The sequence below is a fragment of the Meleagris gallopavo genome, chromosome 3, assembly GCF_000146605.3.
Source record: "Meleagris gallopavo isolate NT-WF06-2002-E0010 breed Aviagen turkey brand Nicholas breeding stock chromosome 3, Turkey_5.1, whole genome shotgun sequence".
Classification (NCBI taxonomy): domain Eukaryota; kingdom Metazoa; phylum Chordata; class Aves; order Galliformes; family Phasianidae; genus Meleagris; species Meleagris gallopavo.
Window position 1 is genome coordinate 7732294 of NC_015013.2, and position 22376 is coordinate 7754669.

General features: G+C 44.1%; 1 protein-coding gene across 1 annotated transcript in view; it reads left to right on the forward strand.

Moving 5' to 3' along the window:
• Nucleotides 1-21969, forward strand: part of GMPR (guanosine monophosphate reductase) — a 38872-nt gene extending 16903 nt beyond the window's left edge. The window contains exons 7-9 of the mRNA XM_031552737.1: nt 1663-1705; nt 8948-9107; nt 17374-21969. Of these exons, the coding sequence (XP_031408597.1) occupies nt 1663-1705; nt 8948-9107; nt 17374-17554 (384 nt within the window). The 3' untranslated portion in view covers nt 17555-21969. The remainder of the gene's footprint in view (nt 1-1662; nt 1706-8947; nt 9108-17373) is intronic.
• The last annotated feature ends 407 nt before the right edge of the window (nt 21970-22376 follow it).

A 22376-nucleotide genomic window follows, 5' to 3' on the forward strand; every position in this document is an offset into this window, starting at 1 on the left:
TCATCATCATTTGTTCCTTTTATCTTAAATGGTAACGTGAGCTTTTGGGATAGTTACTTAGTCTGCTCAGTGTTTTGTACCTTGATGATTTTTTTGAAGCAAATGATTAATGTTGACACAGTAAGACCCTCTATCCTTATGAAAGCATAAAGCCTCCATCACTGCCACTACTGAGTTAATTATGGAAGTCAGACACGGAGCCACACAACAAGAACAGACAGAAACCCATCGACTAGAGAGCAGCCGCTCTCAGTTAGAATCAGGCAAATTCCACTATTCTTTGAAGATTATTAGACCCTTCTTTCTACCTCTGCTGTTCCTCCCCTGACACATGCATGCATGCATACACTCTCACCCTCCTCCAGGCTCTGACAGAGAGAGAGAATTGCACAAGCGCAGCCCTTAACAGGAGAGAGAGAGATTCAGCTGTCAACCCAGCACTCATTTCTGGAGCTGACAGCAAGAGTGTCTAGCTCAACGAAAAGCATAATGTGCTAGAGGTTATCAGCAAATGGAATAAAAGCCTTTAAACTTCTTGCCAGGCACTGTTTCCAGTGAGATGCTTTTTGAAAAGCCACTCATGTTTGGATCCACCTGCTCAGTTTGTGTCTGAATCCTGTTCTGTGCAGAGAGGGGTTCTAACACTCAGCCCCACTGCCAGCTACCTGTGAAAGCTGGCTCTAAAATGGCTGCTGGTAGGGGCTTCTAGCTGTGCTCAGCCACAGGTCATACACAGGCACATATTTCTAGCAACAGGGAGGTGAAACAAAATGAAGTAACCATACAGTCTGGGGGTTAAACTCAAAAGCAGGAAGCCTGTCAGCAGTCTGCAGAGGACCCCGATCTTCAAAGAAATGGGGAGCTTTCCTGTTACAATGACTTTGTAGGGTTGAAGGATCTTTCATCTGATGTTCAGACCTTTATGAAACCTAAAAAGCCATAACGTGAGCTCTGCTGTGTGCCTTCCTTTTTAACAGCCCTATCACACATAAATGACTCTCCTCCCTCAACCAAAATGCCCTCATCAGTCACTTTGCTCTGAAACTGAAACACAAATTTCTAAAATGCTAACGAACTGAAAGTGCTGTTGTTTCTTTACCTCACCGGAAGCAAACAGTGAGGAGTAGGATGAGAGATTAATTTTCACTTACCAAAGATCAGATTACCCAATTTGCTTAAAGATTATCAGATCAAAATCCAACATATCTGATGGTATGTTTCCTTATTCCTCCTACTGTGACCTTTTAATTTATTGTAAACTGCTGAAAAAGTTATTTTAAATGTCTTTGCTGGTTTATAGTAGGGGTTTGTGGTACCTCTGCATCATACAGCCTTTAATTAAAATGGCAGGGAATGATTCAGATCATAAGAAGAGTTTATTGTTTTCCAGTTTCTGAGATTTAGGAAATGTCAGTCAGGAATTTACATCGCTGCTGTTACCAGTGCTATTATTGTTACACCATACTGGTAGAGTAAATGAGATTAATGTATAAAAGCAATAGAAAGGATAATATGGATTCCCTAGAAACTCAGCCAAGTTGTTATACCACTGATATACCAGTGATGCAGTCAGCTCCTGCTGAGCTTTTCCTGCAGAGAGGCCATTTGGCTGCAAATCACAGGGTGCTGATGTTTACCGGGTCCCTTCTTTTCTTTATGCAGGATGGAGGATGCAGCTGCCCAGGAGATGTCGCCAAAGCGTTTGGTAAGGACAATATGCAGGGCCACATGTTGCACCCTGCATAACTCCAGCATGGCCAGCAGTGGTGCAGGAGTCAATTTGACCCCGTGTGCGTAATCAGTAGTAGGTTACGTTTGTCCCTGGGGGTGACTGCAGTGAAATTAATACACTAGACATGAATTTGCTCTTTGGACTGGACAGTCAAAATTCTACGGAGGAAAAGTATACAGTGGTCAAAGTCCTATTTAGAAACTATCTGCCAGATATGCATAGGATACAGCCACTGGGATAGTAATACAAAGAAAGCTGATAAGGGTTTCTTCTGAGTAGGGTTCAAAGATGACTGTAACACTGGCTGACCTGAGCTCTGGATGGATGAAGAGATGGTGAAATATGTGTTGGAGAGAAGAACAAAGAAAAAAGCAGGGCAGATTCCCAGAGATGTTCTTGGGATCTTCACTTGAAGAGATGAGATTTTATTTATAATGTATCCCCTAAAGCTGAGCAGATGTCTAAAATATCTAAGTTAATAATTAACAGGTTTTGCTCTCATGCCAAGAGCTTCAGTAAATCGCACCAGCTTTTGCTGACAGAATAGAGAATTTAGCCTGTGAGTGTTTTCTGTTGAGAAGGTTACATCACTGTGGAGGGTTGAGGTTAGGATTGTCTCTTAGCCATAACATTTTTGTCTGCTCTATGTGTGAACAAAGCACTAAAAGGATCCTGGGCTTACAGGACACTTAAAGACAGTTCTCTGAATATCAGGCTCTTTGGAAATGTCACAATAGGGTAATGCCCAGAATATAGTAGACAGCATAGTCTCATTGAGATTTCAGGGTGATACAAAACTAGAGACAGCATGTTGTGATACAACACATCTGCTCAGCAGGAAGCTTTGGAAGTATGGAAAGCACAGTCAGGCCTAAACTGAGATTACAGACCTTCCAAGAAAAAAGCTGAACCTCCTGGAAATTTTGAAACTGAAATCAGTCTTCTAAGTTTGCCAACAGCTCCTGGTTTTAGACAGTTGATATGACAAGACATAATTAGAGAATTTTAAGCTCAGCCCTGGAGTGAATGTACCACCAAGGAATCTGCTCTGTCACAGGATTTCACAGGACCTTTGCATTACCCGATGGGTGATGTGATGTGAAGAAAGATACTTTCAGCTGAGTGATTCTGACACAGCTGAACAGCAGCATCCACCTTCTCTGACAACAAGATTTTGTTAAAAAAAAAACAAAACACCCAACTTCTCCTCAGCTCAGATTAGCTGCCTATGACAGACATCATGCAGCCCGCAGTGAAAGCTTTGTTCTCTCTGACTTTGTCTGGCTCCTCAGCTGTTCCCAGATCTTGCTTACGTTGTCTTTGGGGCATTGTGAACCTGCACTGCAATCTCACTGCATTCCGTGCAGCTTGCACAGAAACCTGGCCCTGAAAAAGTCTTTCTTCACAAGAGCATTTCCAGAAGTTAGAACAACAGGGAGCAACTTCAAATATTTTCCCTTGTAGTAGACTTGCTAGCAAGTCTGAAGGGTCCCTTTAACCTCGTTGGGCTGTACTGAAGAGAAGCTTGCTTGAAACCTACGAGGGGGCAAACTTGCTGTTTGTTGTGAGGTGCTGGGATTCACAGTGGGATGTCTGAAAGATACCACAGATTGTTCCTGGAGAGGAGGAGCATTAGAAACCTAAGATGACACAGACAAAAGCTGTACTCTGATGGTAGGCCAGGCCAATCAGTCTGACCTGTGTCACAGGGATTAGAACTGATAATCCTGGGGCAAAGATTTACCATGTCTGGTTACGTATAATTGAGGCAGTCAGTCAGTGGACATCTGACCAGCTGGCGCTAGGTGTGCTTTTTTTGAAGGTGGGTGCCAAAATAAGGGTCTGGAGATGGAGGCCTAGATGAAGTGTAGAGACCCAAAGAGGACTTTTTGTTAACTGTGTTGTCAATTATACTTCTCTTTTTGCTGGGTTATTGTAAAGTCTTTGTGAAAGGGATGTAGAGCAGTGCAGCCATTTGGATCATTTAAAGTATGAGAAAGTCCCAGATGTGACGAGTAGCACTGAAAATTAGAAGAGGTGAGTTCATGGCAGGAGAAAGGTTTGAGTGGATTGATTGCAACTGAGGTATTGTGGGGGAAAATAAACAAAAAACAATAGCATGAAAATGCTGAGAAGCTTTACAAGTAAAAGGTTACACCACTACTGGTGACAGGAATCAAGGGTAGACTTGGCATTTGGACAAAAGAAAAGCAAGGTAAAAGCCTAGTACAAAAGGGAAGGAGCAGAGAAACACTAAAGGGACAAAAACGCAGGGGACAGATGCTTTGGGAAAGACTGTTGGAATTCTGGAATTGCTGAATGGAAACTGTTTATGGATTTGGGAAACTGAAGATGACACTGCCATCTGAGTATTGGAAATGATAATGGAAAATGGTTGATCAGGGAGAAGAGATTTGGAAAGCATGAAAAAACGTTGTCTCTAAAATGGTTCGCATAACTGCACCCTTGGAAGGGCTGATAACATGAATACATTTCTCAGAATGCCCCAGGGAGGCACTACTGTCCCTGTTTTTATAGATGAAAAGTCAAAGCACAGAAATACTAAGTTCAGTCGCCTGAGGTCACGTATTTTTTTGTGAAACAACCAGGAACAGAATGTGCCTTTTGAATCCTCTGCCAGCATCTTAAATGCAATATTTCTGTTCCTTACAGCAGTGGTGAGAAAGGATATGTGAGCAGAGAGTGAAAAGGAAGGAAAAATCAGATGGCAGAGTCAACTGGGAACTTACACTGGTTCCAAAATATACCTGACAGATCGTGCTGGCTTTTATTCTTGTTTTCTGTTCTGTTGCGAAGGCTCGCTGCCTCATCTGGAGCACAGGTGAACATTGCTTCCAGGGCCAGCTGTGCTGCATCTGCATGGAGGGCTGGCCGTGCTACAAATCTAGGCTGACTCCACCTGAATTTGTGAGAGTTTATCTGGTTATCAGTAATTATTGTATTATCAGGCATACAAAAGCCATCTGAGGGACACCATCCAGTCCCAGCAGAACAGTGTGTGAGAGCTGAAAGAGTAGGTTGGCTTCAGCATATCTTCTGTAGCTGTGTGAAAGAGGTGGTGTTGCAGGATGTGAATGAGCAAAATCAGCCGAGTGTAGGGCTCAAGGAGGATGTCCTCCCCAGCATCAGTGTGTTGAAGTGGCATTGTGCAGGAGCAGGCCAAGTCTAGCAAACTCTGGACAAACTACCTAGTTGCTTGTATGTAGTGTACCCCATCACATCCTGTATTATTTGGAGGATTGTTGTCAGGTGTTCCCATTCCTTCAGCACATAAAATAACGTCACGCTGTGAGTACTTGAAAATGAAAGACTGCCAGGTATGTACTGAAAGCATTACCCGTACTAACAGAAACAACACCACATGTAGGTAAGGAAACTTCACCTAAGTAAGGAAAAACAATGCTAAAAACTGGTGCCTTCTGGTGACATGTTAAATGGGACTGAAGTGGAACAGACTTGAAACTTTGAGACACTATTGCAATGCTGAAGCAGGGTAGAAAGTTCTGGAGAGCATTGGAAAAATATATTACATATGGGCTTGTCATTCCTGGAGCTACAGGGCAGTAAGCATGTATCATTCTAACGTTTAGAAATGCTGCAGTGTGCAAGGCAGAACTCTGCACTGTATTTGTAGTAACATGGCTCCTCTATTCTGGAAGGGGTAGATGAATTATGCTGTAGTTTGAAAGAGTTAATCAAATTGGAGGAGTTTCAATCTTGTAATTGAAACATACTTGCTTTCCTACCAAAATGTGCAGTCAAAAGAAAAATAATAGATACTTAAGTATGCAGGATGTGATCCTGAAGCATAGATTTTGTCTTTTGGGCACTAATTGGAAGCTGTAGGACCCACAGCCAGAAGCAGAACTAGAAATTGTTAAATTGCTAGGCAACTATCCGTCATGTCTGAGGATCTGTGATAGTCCAGTGAAGTTTCTAGTGACCAGAAAAGGAGAAATATAACCCCCATTTTTAAAAAAAAAATTGCTTGCCAGTCAGTCTCACCTCTGTTCTGATTATGGGGTATACCCTCCTGGAAACTATGCTGAGGGCACAGGGAGAACAGATGTGAGTGGTGACAGCCAGGATGGCTTCACTAAGGGCAAATCACACCTGACAAATTTGGTGGCCTTCTGTGATGGAGCTGTAGCGCTGGTGGATAGGAAAGAGCAGCTGACATCATCTGTTTGGACGTGTGCAAAGTATTTGACACTGTCCTGCATAACATCCTTGGCTCTAAATCAAAGAAACATAGGTGTGACAGATGGACCACTCAGTGGATAAGGAATTGGCTGGATGGTCACGCTCAAAGAGTTGCAGTCAGTGGCTCAGCGTCCAAGTGGAGACCTCTGACGAGTGGCATTCCTCAGGTGTCAGGACTGGGACCAGTGCTGTTTAACAAGTTTGTCAGTAGCATGGAGAGTGGGACTGAGTGCACCCTCAGCAAGTTTGCTGACGATACCAGGCTGAGTGGTGCTGTTGACACACAAGACCCTGACAGGTTAGGGAATTGTGCCTATGCAAACGTCATGAAACTCAACAAGGCCAAATGCAAGGTCCTGCACCTGGGTTGGGGGCAATCCTACAAACCCATACAGGCTGAGTGGCGAATGGACTGAAATTGGTCCTGTGGAGAAGGACTGGGAGGTGTTGGTTGATGAGAAATTCAACATGAGCCAGCAGTGTGTGCTTCCAGCCCAGAAAGCCAACCCTATCCTGGGCTGTATCAAAAGAAGCGTGGCCAGCAGGGTGAGGGAGTTGATTGCCCCCCTCTGTTCTGCTCTTGTGAGGCCCCACCTAGTGTACTGCATTCAGCTCCGGGGCCCCAACATAAAAGGACATGGAGTTGTTAAAGCAGGTCCAGAGTAAGACCACAATGATGGTTAGAGAGCTGGAACACCTCTCCTGTGAAGATAGGCTGAGGGAGTTGGGGTTGTCCAGCTTGGAGAAGACTCTGGGAAGACCTCATTGGGCCCTTCCCCTACCAAAAGGGACAACAAGATTGCTGAGCAGGGACTCTGTCAGGGAGTAAAGTGACAGAACAAGAGGTGATGGTTTTAAGTTAAAAGAGGGTAGATTTTGATTAGATATTTGGAAGAAATTCTTCACTATGAGGGTGATGAGGCACTGAAACAGGCTGCCCAGAGAAGCTATGGATAATCTATGGAGACATTCAGGGCCAGGTTGGATGGAGCCCTGGGCAACCTGTTCTGGTGGAAGATGTCCCTTCATATGGCAGGAGTGCAGAACTAGATGGTCTTTAAGGTCCCTTAAAAACCAAATCATTCTATGATACCATGGAATAGGGATCAGAGGGTGTAATTGGCAAAGTAGAGTTTTGTGCAGGTCTGTGATTTGTTTAAAATCCTTTTTGAAACCTTTACTCTAAATCCTTTCCTCCGTCATCATGTTGTTATCTTCCATTCTTGAAGGAGACATCAACTAGATTTCCTAGAGTACTTATTTTTTTGTGAAGGTGGAACAGGAGTGTGTCAGGTAGCAGCAGGAGCTCCCTGCCCATAATTGAGAATTATCTTAAAGGATAAGCATTCCCATTGTTTTTGGCGAGTTAATAGTAGGATCAGGTGTGAGTCAAACTGAGGCTTTAAAACTTGGCCATCTGCAACAAGAGAACTCAGGAAGCTGGCACGATAGGATGCCTAAATGTGTGCCTGCCTATAAACTTTGCTTGTGTTATGCTTAGCACTTTGGCACAAGCCTCATTTTTAATATCTCTTTACTAGGGACATATTGTTCTTTTCAAACAACAACCAGGCAAAAGGAGATGAGGTCAGCAGAGCAGCTGGTTGCTGTGCTCACAGCCATTGTTGATAGGTCTGTTCTGTAGTGAAAGGGAGGTGGGAGGGAACTGGCTTTTATAAACCAAAGCACACTTTGCAGTTCTCATTTATTCTAAGATCAAAATACTCTCAAGTTCAGGTTTGTGTACAGAGCTTTTAAACAGATGGCAGAAGCTGAGTAGATTTGATAATGGTCTCGCTTAACTTTTCAGATTTGGATAGTGGCATATCAGACCAAATCCTAAGTTCCAGACTTAGCTAGCCTAGGATCTCCCTAGTATCTGGACATGTTTGTGACTGGGTGAGACTAATTCAGGCTCAACTGCTTTCGAGGAAGTGAGGATTATATCCCTGTTTTTTTGCAAATTCTAGGAAGAAGCTGAGCAGAGAGGAAGTCTGTTCTGCAACATGCATATGGATGAAGCAGAGAGTTTCAGGGATAGGTCACCACAGCCTCATAAAAGAGTTAAAGCCAAACTTCTCCAAACAAGACAAAATGTCATAGGAGTAGCTGCTGGTGGAATAGTTCCAGTACAGCTGGAAATATTGGAAATCGCAATCAGTCTTGGAAAACTAAGAGTAATTCTGAAAATACTTATTTTACTCTCAAGGGACTGATTTCATGATTTGCAAAGCCTGGGAAGATGCGCAGACTGAGCAGGTGTGACTGGGTATTCAGAGTTGTCACTCAGCACTTGAATAATTGTATTATTTAGGAGTTGTAGCTACCAGCAAACCTATTCTGTGCTGCGTGCCAGGTATTATACAACCTAACAGGAAACAAATGCAGACCCATCCAGATCCCCAGATCACCCTGTGCTGCACTGGACAAATATAGCTGATGGCTTGAAAAAGTCCATCATTTCATTAAAAAATCTGAGTGTTTTATGTCAGTGTTGAGAGTAGGACATTCATGGGTATGCCTTCCTTGAGGATACATTCCCATTCACAGCCTTTGTGCTTCAAAGGCTTTCAAGCAGGAGCTGTCCTCTTCTTTTATAGCACAGAGAGGAACAGGTTCCACCCTGTTATTAGGGCTTCTGAATACTGCAGTCACAATAGTAGTTGTTAAGGAGATGTGCTCAGATACTTCTGTAAGCTAAGGGATTAAAACAATTTGAAAATAAAGAGTGTGGGGTGGAGTAGAATAATCTTACACCTTTGGCCCCACAAAAGAAAATCATTCTTTCCATTTAAAATATCAGAGAAGTAGAATTCAGTGTTTCAACTCTTCAGTAAAGCATTTCTTCAAGTTTACTGCATGTATTACAAAGACTGTCTGTACCCAACTGTGTAAGACTGTCAATTGTTTTTGGATACTACTGTGCTCTTGCTTTGTCTTTCACCCTCTCTCCATTCTCTTCTTACTTACATATCACTCTACTCATCACAGGAGCCGGTGCTGATTTTGTCATGCTTGGAGGGATGTTTGCAGGCCACGACCAGTGTGCTGGAGAGATTATAGAAAAGAATGGCAAGAAGGTGAAACTCTTCTATGGGATGAGCTCTGATACAGCCATGAAGAAGCATGCAGGAGGTGTTGCTGAATACAGGTAAGAATTTCTCTAGCAATTGCAAATACACAACTTTTGAAAGTGAATTCTGCAAAAGCCATGTGTTGCAGACAGTTCTGTGTTTCTGTTCTTGTTCAGGAATCCATTAGCAACACAGCATCTGATCTCTGGGAGGGATGACATCAAAGAGGAGACAGGGAGAAGGAGCTGGGGGTGGCTAGCTGAGAGCAACCTTTTCACTCAGTTGCAACCAGTTCAGTGTACTTTCAAACTGGGAAGCCATTCATCACTGTTCTGACCTTTGGGTCTCTCAAGATGTATGTAAATTACATGTGGGTACGTGGCACACCAAGCTGTGGTTTCTGGCTCTCTCCTTAACCAGACTGTGTGTCCTGTTGGTGTATGGATTCCCAGCTGGCCCATATGCTTCTTTCTGCTTGCAAAGAGTGGGTGCCTGGTGAATCAGTGAAGCTCAGCTGGGATTAGCCCCAGTTTGGTGCTAACAGCTATAACAGTACCAAGAGCCCAAGACCATCAAAGCCCTCCCAGTCACAGGCTGTAGCCACTGTACTCACACCTGGCTTTGTTGGTAGTCTTTTTACACAGCAGAATCATGCAGTACATATTTCTCACTCCTTTTGGGCTAAGAGAGCACCAGAGTAGCCCATTATCCATTTCCAAAAATCATACAGCTTGTGGGAGCTTGGATTTTCAGATAAAATCCTCAGAGAGAATGCTTGGGGAAGGGAAGGCAGACAGGCTTTGCAAAGGAATCTTGTCCATTGCTACTTTACTCCTGAAACTGCTGAGAATTTTTACTTTCTGAAAAAGCAGGTGACTCCAGAAAACCTCCTCATATGTTTTCCCTTAATGGCAGGTACTGCCACTGCCCTGAGACAACATCATTCTTGCATACTGTGTTAGAGTCTTGCATACTGTCTTACATGATATGCTGACTGATTGAAGGTGTCACTTTAAATCTCCTCCACTGGTGTAGATTTAGACTCTGGTCCTATCTGATAGGGTGCTGTTAGTAAGGATCTCAAAGCCAGTGACTTTTCCTACTGTTCCAGGCATTTAAGATGGATGAGTCTTACTGGCCCTGTGTGCTACACAGCTGTCCTGGCATGCTTTTTTCCCTGATGTGTTCATCTGCTACTGGGGCAAGAGTTGCAACACCATAAAGGTGACAGTGCGGAGTGAAAAGCAGCTTGATATTTACAAAACAAAATGGAATTCATGCTTCGACACGAAGATGGGGTTGGAGCTTGATGATCCTTGAGGCCCCTTCCAATCCAAGACATTCTGTGATTCTCTGATTCTATTTGCTGATAGATCCATGGCAAAGGAGACACGTATCAGACATAACACCAGCTAGAGAGCATATCTGATCCCACCTTCCATCTCCCACCCCAACATCAGCTCGTGTAGTTTGTCTGACACTTGTCAAGAGTTGAAATGCACCATAAAAATGTGCAGCAGTACATCCAGCACTTTACAAAATGGTAGGATAATACAGCCTATTCAAGCATTTACACCACTCTCTTTTGGCCTAAAATATGAGCTCTGAAGCTGCAATAGTAATAGAGACTAAGGAGGATTATTGGTAGACACTGTGCAGGAGAGACCCAGTGACTAATAAAGTCATTAACTTTTCTGGTCTGGCAGAAAATGCAGGCTCATTAAAATAGAATTCTATATGAAGATGGAGAAACAGGGCTTATGGGTGCTGCACTTACCTGGTAGTCTGTGCCTACCAAACAGAGCGTGGCTCAGAACTACATTCTGAGGAAGACTTCTGAGGAGAAAAATATCAGTGGGACACGGGGAGAAGAGATAATAGTAAAGACTTTTTTCAAGGGCAGAGAAGTTTGAGGTCAGTTTTGTCATATCCCAAGGTCACTCTTTTGCAAGAAGTAAAGATGTTTGACAGGGAGAAATACAAAATAAGTACTGTGGTTTGAGGAGAGGATGTATATCCTGGCAGATTCTCAAGGCAAGATTTTTCTCCATCTGATTGCACAAGAAGGAAACAGGGATACCTTTACCTTTTGCCTGAGGAGCACTTACATTTCTTGAGCGGAGTGTACCCTTTCTTCTTGACCTGAGCCCACATACCTCTTTTCTGTGGCTCAGATCAAAAGCTAGAGAGCAATGTGCAAAGGATTTTCTTTATTTCATATTGACTGCACCTGTACCAGCTTAAAAGCACCACTGCCTGCGAGATACTGCTTTCTCTGACAACAGCAATGGGTTGCCTTTAGGAGCAAAGCATGTGACTGACTGTCCACCTGGTTAACCTGCAAGGTTCTTTTGGCACAGCAGGTTCAGTGTGCTTTTGCTTTCAAGCACAGCTGGCTATTTGTAGAAGGAGGAGCTCATCTGCATCCGAGGCAAGCTGAAAGGATGCATCAGTGAGATGTTCTGCATACCTCTGAGCTTTGATTCACACTGGTTTCATACCCAAGTCCATACAAGCAATCTACCTTTGAACCTTTTTTACCCCCAGATAATTTGTTTGGCATCAAAATGCTTACAGTGCGTGGCACTAGTAATTATTTTATTGTGTAAAACTTGCAGCTGCCAGTTGCAAAGAGGTGCTGGTAATCTTTTATCTGAGCTGTGATAACTCACTGTCCTTTCTTTCTCTACACTTCTGTTTACATGTGGGAAAGTCCTGATGCTCTTCAGGTATATGGTTAATGGCCGTTCTCTGAGGGAACAGGGAGAAGATCAAGCATGCTGCATAGGACTCAGTGCAATAACATAGACATTTAGTATCTGGCCACCACTGTGCTGCTGGAAGTCATGGGAGAAGTTTGGGAAACCTTGCTGTAGCAGTGGGACAAAGAAGTAAGGCAGCTGTTAAATTCTGCTTTGCCTAGTTACATGTGCATGTAATCTGAAAATGAGTATGTCCAGCAGGAGAATTAACTAGCAGTGGTTCCCCTTAGAAATGAGACAGAGTGCAAGTATTATGTCTTATTAGATTAAAGGGTGTACAGAAAGGTGCTATATTTGGCTTGGTCTAGACCCCTTCAATTCCTTTTGGACAGTACTACACAAGTTCTGCTTGATCCATAGCCATATTATGTTTTGCATCCTAATATTAAAAGTCCCCTGGGGATCTAGTTCTGAAACCTCAGCAACAAGGGGAGCAGAAGTATAATCTGAAATTTTCAGTCCTTTTTGAGAAGCTGCTTTTTTTGTGCCACCAATAGGTAACATAGCTGGAGTTTCCCAGTCTACTACTAGCTACCACAGCTCCAACATGAAGCCTGTAAGCCTCAGCTGTTAACTGTGATGGAGATGAGCCTCATCTTGTTGATGCTGCAGCCACAAAGCGAAGCTGGCTATCCATACCAGCCTTAGTCTTGGTCTTGCTTGGCCCACCTCAGCATGACAAATGTCACTGTAGATTAAAAATATCAACTGTCAGGACAGCAAATGCACTGGGCATGGAAGGGATGATCAGAAATACAGCAAGGGTTTTCTTTCAATTACTTCTGTAGGAAAACTTACTGAAAGTTTAATTGCTTACTAGTTTAGGTCATGGCAAACTTGAAGCAAAAGGGTACTAACTCAGCATTTTAAATGCTGGATACCTCAAACCTATCAAGTCAGTGGGACTTCTTTATGCAGGTTTTAAAAGCCCAGCTGTAAATCCCTATCAGTGACCCAAATAAGTTGTTTTGTCTTCAGAAGAACCTAAGCACTCAGTGTTTTATTCAAGCAGTGCAGAGCTCATTGTGCACAGCCCCCTGCAGAATCAGACTGCTTGTCACTGAACTTCAACTTCTGAAAATTACACATTCTGGCTGGAGAACTCAAACCTCCAGTAAGCAGAGAAATTAAAATTGATGGGTAAGGTGAGATAGCTGTAGTAAGAATAAAGTCATGTGTGTAATTGTTTTTGTAATGATTGTGTCAGGTTTGGCACATTTAATTTGCGTGAAATCTTTGGACCTTGTTTCATTACCTGTCTGCCATTTACTTATTGGTTTATTTTTACATTTTTACCTCCTTTCACAAGGCATAGATCAGAGCTGGGAATTTCTGAAAGGCACCTATTAAGATTCTTTTTTGGGGAGGAGAAAATAAGGCAAGTAAGGATAGAGACAGTGGTATTGTTCAGTTAGAGCCAATTTGCTTTTGTTAACCCTTCTAAGATCTTGTGTGAACACTGCAGCCCTGCTGTGGTCACTCAGCAATTCACAGCTGGTACAGAGCTAGCTTTGGCACAACTAACTAGGGGTGGAATTTGGGCCATAGAGACAGAATAGCATCAGCATCTGGCTGCTACTTACCATCTTTTTCTGTATCTCAAATGACAGCCTGAAAGACCTGTCCCCCAATTCCTGCCATCTCTTAAATGCTCCACTTGTGAGGCTGCCTTATGCCAGGACAGTCTGACCCCTCTGCCATGGTCCGTGTTTTGCCAGACTGACAGAACACCATCACTCCATCACACCCTTCCTGCCAGGATCCCCATCTGTGGTGCTCATCCATGCATGCCTGCAGCAGTCTTGTGCTGACTGGGAGCGAGGGCACGTACCACAGATTAGACCCATGCAAAATGTCTAAAGGAAATTGTTCTCCCTTTCTGTTTGCTGTTCAGTGGCAAGAGACACAGAGTGTGCCAGAAGCATCTGGGCACACCATTCCCAGCTGCTGGGAGACCCAATTGCTCCTTCTTCACCTTTCTTTTCTGAGAAAGGGTTCGTTTCAGATCATAGCTCCAAGAGAAGTGTCAGAGCTGCAAATCCCTCATCAGCTCCTGCTGACATGCTTACGCAGCCCTCTGCCAAGTGTTCCAGGTCCTGTGACACACCTTGCAATCCATGTGCGTGGGCAGTCCATGCTGACAAAACATTCTCAACTAGGGAAATTTTTACTTATTTTGACTAATTGCCAACTAACACAAACTTCTAATCAGTGATTTGGGTAATTAAGCCAACACCTAAGTGGGTTCTTTTGGGACCCCTTTGACATGGAATACCTCCTTCCAAGGGTGCATCTCCAGCTGTGTAGCTTCTCAGATGCATCCAGGCACATCTTCTGGAGGCTACTAGCTCTTTCTTAAAGGCACTTGAGCAGAGATGTGGTGTGCTCCCCCAACTCCATTATGAACACTTTCAGCATCATCACAATCTTAATATACATCAGTTTTAAACTCCACTCTTCCTCTGTTGCACCAGAAAGCAGAAATTAATACTCTAACAGTGCACTTAGTAAATATCACTCTGTCCTGGAAATCATGTTACAGGAGTTGGTGTCAGTTTGGTTATGTATCCATCAGACTTCACCCCTGGCCAGGCTATAGATGTGAATATTGCAGCAACTTATGCATACACTTAGTAAAATTCCAGTCACTCTCCAGGTGGCAGGATTTGTTAGCACAGTCTGAACTGTTGCCTGTTATAAACTCCACACTTGCCCTGACAAGACTAGAGATTAGGGTTAACAGTAACACAGCCCAAACAACAAGCTTCACCCTTCATCCCTATGGATGAGATTAGAGGTTGATACAACAATCTCAGTGCATACTTACTACAGATGTCATGCTTTGCTCTTGCAAAACACATAACTCAGAAAGCCACAACAGTTTGAATAGATATCCTTCTACAAAACCCATGGACCAGATTATCAGTGTTAGCACCATTATGATCTGTAAGAGTAACTCAAGTTATTCACTGTGCTTTAGCTTAGAAGCAAACAATTAAGATCATACAAGCTAAGATTGACACCAGTGTTGAAGGTACCAGTGGGATCATAAGACCAATAGCTGTAGAGCATCATCTAGCTCTGTAATTGGAGTATCCAACATTCACAATACTGCCTTGTGGGCACTGTGGTAAGATGATGCACCAATGAGCTTAGGTCTCTTGGCACTTCCTCTACAGACATAACATTTACTGAGCATAGGTTTGCACTGTCCTCAAGACCACAGATTTCTGTCCCAATTCCATCTTACAGTCACAACATGTAGAGTGGGAGAATTTTCAGTCCTTCTTGACACTTTTTTTTCCTCAAGACTGAACATAAAGTTGGACTCTCAGCATTTTCCTTAGGGCTGATCTCATACCTGTCTTCCAGCATGCTTCTCTGGGTTACCTCTTGATATTCTGACTGCTTTTCAGCTGATACCAGTGAGTGCTAGTAACACTGCCAAGCTATGGGAGCTTTTGTGTTGTGGTTTTAGCAATCACCACTTCGATAATCGTTTGATCTCCAAAGCCAGAATGGGCATCTCTCAGTTGCAGTGGCTCTACACGTCCCATGTTTTTAAAATTTTGCTTTGAAAAAAGGACCACCAAGTGCTCACAGTCCTCAGAGTAATGCTCCTGTTACTACAGGTCTGTTTAACCACTGTGACTGAGGCTGCTTCTAAGTACTTCATTTTCCAATCAGCTCTCTGCTAGCAAACCCTGCAACTAATGCTTCACACAACACCCATGCTTGAATTAATTGGGTGTTTATGCTTGAACTGATGGGGACATTCTTGCATCAATTCATTGCCACTCATGCATGAACTGAATGAGCTGTCATGCATGAGTGCAGAAAAACCTGCATTTTTTGTCCCATCTAGCAGTAGGGTTCTTTCAGATGGCAAAATCTAGTAAATAAAATACACACTATTTTCCCCAAGTCCCCAGTGTGCAGTCACAGCAGTCTCACGGAAAGCTCCCAGGAGGCTGACCTAAAGCTCTAGACTGGCTGGGGGACGTGAGCATGGTCAAAAAACAAGCTGCAAAACTGTAGCAGGGCCATTTTTATGTCCTTTTGTGGGCTGAGCCTTCTCATGCTGCTGGCAGTAGGGCTAAAAATGGAAGCTGGTCAACTCCTGCAGCAGAGTCCCAACACACCACTGAGCCCCACTGAGTCTGCTAGGTAGCAGCAGTACATACGTTTTCCATTGGCCACTTATTACAGTGTTTATTTAAGAGTTTCTTGCAAGAAAGAGTCAATTACTCATCAGATGTAAGGAAATTAATCATGGTTCCTTATTCACATGGCATATTAACACTTCTCCTTTATTGTCTCCCTAGGGCTTTGACCTCGCGTTTAAACTAACAAAATGAAATATAGCCAGGCTCACACTCAAGTACCTCTACATAGCTGCTGGTGCTGTTGTTAATGATTTGCAAATGGAGCCTCCAAACAGGCATGCCCTTTCGTTCAAGCACTATCCCCTAGACAACTTGTTTAAGGGAAAAGTAAATAAAGCCACATTTACAACAATGACAGAACCCAGCCATCATTTCGAACTCTCTTATAGGAGAGAAGAGCAGCAATCCCCTCTTCCCCTCCACGTTTCAAACTCTAATAATACTGAAGTGCCATCCAAAAAGCATTTAAAGCTGAGTCCTTGGCTGTCAATCCTCTATCTGCATGACATACAGAAATCTCAGCCGTTTCTGAGGAAGGAAACACAAGGATAAGGATTTAAGTCCAAAGTAAAGTTTGCCAGCTGTTGTCAGCTGTTAGACCCCTTCTCAAGGCCTCCTTCTTCAACTCAGACAGACAGTTTGGTGCAACACAAGCTGGTCTAAAGATCAGCTTGTGATGGGGGAACTGCTGCAGGAAGAATTGCTGTGCGTGAGAAAGCTGAGGGGAAGGAGATGAAAGTTATTTGCTTGGAATCTCTTATCTTCAGATGTGCTCATGGGGACAGTGCAAACCTGTGTTGGCATGTGCCCATACTTGATAGCATTCACAGTGCTTTTGTTTTTTGCCCTCCTTTTTGTCTGCCTCTGAAATGTGCTAGCTCACTTCTTTGCTTCTGGGGTCAGCTCTGCTGCAGCTTTCTGTAACAGGTTTCCCAGTATATCTGTATTGGGCCAGTAGGAGACAGTCAGAACATTTCTGTGTCTGATTGATGGCATGGAAGAGAGCCTGCAGAGTTCTGCTACCCAGAACCTGCTGAGACTCAGCTCCCACATTTTCACACGGGGCCTAAGCCTTAGCTGTTCCTTTAAAGCTTGACACGGTCAAGGTCAAATTTGTCTTTCAGTAAACCTACAAGCTTCATTTGGAGATGGAGTGCATGATGGAGTGGAGGGGAGGGCAGATCTGTAAGAACAGATACGGGATATTGAAACATACTCAAGATGTGTCCTCTTCTGGTTCATAGTATTGGTGACTGGAGTTGAAACATTTCAGTGCTTGAGAGTATCGAGGAACAAGAGATAAACAAGCAATAAAGCTGAGGGAATAACAGTGAACTGTACCACACATTGCTTCAGTAAACACGCTGTTACGTTCTGCGTCTACCCATAAATGCAGTAACCAATCTCTTCTCCAGGGCTTCAGAGGGCAGAACTGTGGAGGTACCGTACAAAGGAGATGTGGAGCTCACCATCCTGGACATCCTTGGAGGGCTACGCTCCACCTGCACCTACGTGGGAGCTGCCAAACTCAAGGAACTGAGCAGGAGAACAACATTCATCCGGGTCACCCAGCAGCACAGCCAGGTCTTCTCATAGCCCAGGATGGGGGGACTGGAGAGAGATGGGAGGAGAGGAGCAGGAAAGGTTGCTGGTCTGTTTTGATTCCTCCTCCACATTGCGTTAGTGGCAAACTCCTCTCTCTATGAATGGTAGTCTCATAGCCATGATGGCTTGGATTTGGAAGGGGAAGGCTGTACTGTTAACACAGTGCCATTGGTTCAAAATGCAATAGCCTCATCTTTTGCTGTGCCTGATTTATTTTTTAATCAACATTTCTTCATCTGTTCTTTCTCCTCTGATAAATAGTCGCCGAAACCTCAGTTAGCAAGGAATTGGCTTGTACAGACATGGCTGTTGCACCTGCACACGTACACACATTCCCTCTATTAAGACTGACCTGTCAGCTACCGTAGCTTCTGAGAATGCACCCTCCAGAGAAAAAGCTACAAGGAATTGAGTGGAGAGATCAAAAATCAAATTGTCTTCACCTTTCCTCTGGCAAAATGTTGGATGCTTGTGGCAGGGCTGCCAGCCTGCAGGATGTCAGAAGTGGGTGAGGCTTGGCTACTTTTGGCTTCTTGCTGTGATGATAAAAATGCCAGATCTCTTTCACTCTCTGTTCACAGGGCTGTTACTGCCATTTTTACTGAAACCTCTCCATGGACCAGCCTCTGCAGAGAAGCTGGCACTTAGCGTAGCAACCCCATGCTGTCTTCCCTGCCCCTGTCTGTGGAGATAATTCAGGAGAGAACATCTCAGAGCTTGCCTGCTTTACGTGCATGCAGTAATAGTGTTGCGTGGGTTGCTGCTTTCCCCTGTGCTCTGTGGTCAGATTTTTAAGACATAGAAACTCAGCAACAGTAAACTCACCGAGGGGAGGTTTCTCCACAGCCCTCCCTGCTCCCATTTAAGTTTTCTCCCTGTCCATTTAGCAGAGATGTAAAAATATTGTGCTGTGCATTGCCTGTGGCCAGGTGAATGAAGTCCAATGGAGGAATCAAATTCACTTCTTAGCTACTTGGTACCACTCCTTTGCAATCCTTGACAGTGTGAAAAGCAAAAAGGAGCTTTCAGCAGAGGAGACTGATTGCAGGACACCGGTAGGCCTAGACTGAGTTAAAGCATTTGTTCTAAAGGCAGTAATGAATGTTTAAGACTCTGGATAACACTTTATGGCCCACTAATTAATTGATAAATCACAGTGAAATTTCTTTGGAAATACACATTGCATCCACATGAATACCACAGTAGTTCGTTATGATAAATGATGTACAAGTGAACAGCAATGAATTAATAATGCTTGGCCACTTACTTTGAAGTGCTGCTGAGATCATAATACAGCTGTTGTTACCTCAGTACTTCAGAGCCTTACTTTTCCCTCCTGCAGGTATCTGTGGAAAGAGGCAGGCTCCCTTTGAAAAGCAAATGAGTGATCTGTAGGAAGAGGAATAGCAAAGACAATCTCTAGAATTTAGCTCATTTGAGGGACTTCTCAAAAAGCCGTGCACAAGTATTGGTACCACTGGTCATTGTGAGAGCATATCTAGGCCACAAACTGATGCCCAGTGAGTTTTAAGTCTGTTGTGCACATTAGGAAAGGCTCAGTAGATCTTCTAAATGGCCTATGTTAAATGTCTTCCATTAAACATGTAGGACTTAACTTTTAATTGTGATATGACCCTTTCATTTATTTTGGAGATGAATAAGGGCCTTCATGTGAGCACAGGTTACACCCATGCTGAGTTTGAGAACTGTCTTTCCTGCTGGATCTCGTACAGGAATCTGAATGTAGAAGAGATGCAGACCCTGTGGTAAAGGGTTTGATCTCTGCTCCCTCAAGCCTGATGGCGTCATGTTTAGAAGATGCCCAATTTCTTTATTACAAATCCTGCTCTTACCCTCACTAGGCCTGGAGTACAGGCAGCGTTACTCTCTGTGCATCAGTACAACTGCAGGAGGTCACCATTCCTTTATGTACGTGATGTGAAGTGTAGGGTATAAAGGCAAATGCATACCCCTGTGAGGAGCAGGATTAGACCACGTCAGGCTGTCACGTTGCAGGCCTGCCCACAGATGTGTCTCTGCACTCGTGCCTTCATACGTGGGACATGCAGCAGTGTGCTGGTCTCATGCCTACATTCACTATTGCTTTTCTACTTTTTTTAGCTACATTTCTAAATGAAAGTTAAGAAATACATAGACATATAGGATATATATTTATAAGCATTTTTCTAAAAAGATCAGAACACTGAACAGAGCAGCTTTGTGACATCTCTGTCAAACAGTTTCTTTTTCCAAAGGACCAGTGCCGGGGTAATGGGAGGCTGCTCCCTGGGCAAGCTGTGTGCTTACTACAGCCACACGCACTTTCTCTGACCAGTGCCAATAGGAAAAGGTGAGAGTAGATTGGTATTAAGAGGTGTTCCCACTTCTCCAGTGACACTGACAGTGATGACTGGTAAAGCATGGATTTAAGGTATTTGGCTTTCTGAATAGCAGCTGTTGCCATCGTTTTGAGAAGCAGCTCCTGTTCTTTTCGTTTTCTCCTTCTGTCTCCAGAGAGAGCAGGAGGGAGGATCAGCTGCAGAAAAGCTGAACCTACGGCATGGCTGTATCTCCCCCAGAAGTATATATTAGTTTTGTTCAGAGGCTGCGCTCCCCCAAATCAGCCCTCCCTGCATATGGAACAAAGACAAGGTGGAGCCCTCATTTAGCACCCAGCCCTGTGCCTCCTCATTTGCCCTTGTATTCTCGTAGCCCCAGGTACTGTGCCCTGCAGAAGCCCACAGCCACTTTGGCAAGGAACTGGGGTGTGCTGTGCCTAGTGGGATGGTCCACACCGAGACCACAAAATGCCATGTGCCATTTGCAGATCTACCTCACCTGCAGATTTTACCTGGTTTTCTGTTACTTGTTGCCCTTCTGTGGAACATCTGTACCATTTTTTCAGTGCTTACTGTTGGGTGATTCTGCTTGACCTGGTCTTCTTTAACCCTGCCACCTCAGTCCCATGCTGTCTCCCCACTAGAGGAACATGGGAGGTGAGCAGCACTGTAGGCCAAGGTCACACCTGCTTTCCCCAGCCAGAGAATTGCTAAGCTGAGCCCACAAGAGCAGCGTTGAGGTGTGGCTCCACTGGCTCCACAGTGATTGAATTGGGTACCCAAAATTTGTAAACAGAGATGAAAAAGGCCACGTTACACTTTTCAGACAAGGCTGGCAGTGTTCTGCCAGATGCAGAACAAGCCACGTGGGCTCTTGTTTCTGAAAGAAATGAGTGCGTGCACTCAGTAGGCACTGACTAGGCTCCCTCTTGGGCCATGCTCTTCTGTGCATCTTTCTTCTCTGGGCATGGAGTTGAATGTAGGATGTGGGGGATCCTGCAAGTGTGAAGAGTTGGGCAGGAGGAGCCTCTGCTTACTTTTGGAGGAGTGTTTCCCATGCAAGTGTGCCTGCATCTTCCTTTCTGCCAGTCAGTTGCCAAGGAGAAGGGACTGGGGGAGAGCAAGAACCAGGGCAGCAATTAGCCAGACCTCGGTGTGCTAGGATGGGATTTTTCAGACCTGGTCACTTTGAGAGTTCAAAGCCTTTTCTGTACCAAGTACTCCCTTTGCTTCATTTGGGGTCTTTCAGATGGCCTCCTAGCATTGACTTGACACCTTGTGTACTGTTGTTGAAGTTCTCACATATAAATAAATAGTCTAGAACTCCTCGGTGTTGCCTGTGACAGCTGTAAAAAGCTTTTATGTAATCAGCCACGCAGAGTTGCTCAGCCTTAGCCATTTCCCTGCCCCACGCCGCGCTGCTGAGATGGTGATGGCACCATCTGCCCTCCCTGCAGCCAGCCCGTGTCCGCGATGCCTCCAGCGCCAGGGGCACAGTCATGTATCGCGTCTGGAAATTGTCCCTGGGAAGTTTTGTTACGCAATAAAGAGCTTCACTCCAAAAGTCTGAGAAGGTTTTATGCCATGCGCGGTGCATTCCTGGTGGGGGGAAAGGAAACGGGGCAGAGGGCTTTCAGAGGAGTGCGATGCCACATTCAGCCGCTGCTCATAAAGACAAAGCACGCGTTTGCAATTGGCACTGTTATTTTATTAGTACGAGTATACTGAAACAATAAACTTGTACTGGTATACAGACAATTTATTTAAAACAATTTTGTTCAAATTTTGAATCAAACATTGTTTTATTATAATAATGAAATAATTTCTACCTAGAAAACCTGCAAGCACCATCAAAGAAAGGGACCATAAAATTCAATAAACAGACGCGAGTGTATCCTACAAATAGACACACCACCATTAGAAAATAGAATATGAATTCTTCCATTTTTTTTTTAATATTTGTTTTAAAAAAGCTAGTGCAAGTACAATATTTTACACTGGAATTACAGAGAGTATGCACGCATATGGAAAAAAGTTCTCCTGTCACAATAAAAGCTCTTAACTATGTCTGTATGCACTTAAAATCTCCTCTTTTCAATAAGGTGCAAAACGTTATTCCCTCCCTATTTCTCCTTTGTACTGGCCATGTCAGCTCGATTTCTCCCCAACACAAAGCTGCGATATCCCTTTTACTGGGCCTACGCTAGGAACTACGCTGGAAGTGTGATTTGCAACAACCCTCATGAGTAACACCAAATGAGAAGAAAAAAAACCAAATGAACAAAAATAAAGGACCTCAGAAATGCTGAAGAATGGCAGACCCTCACCCGGCAAGGCCCCTGGCCGAGCGCCTTCGCAGCCGGCCCCAGCCCACCGGCTGCCAGCACGGTGACATAGCTAGTACAAAATGGTTTTCAGTAGCTCACCCGAACTGAAAAAGGTTGGGAAACCCCTGCCTGTAACCCTGCCCCCAC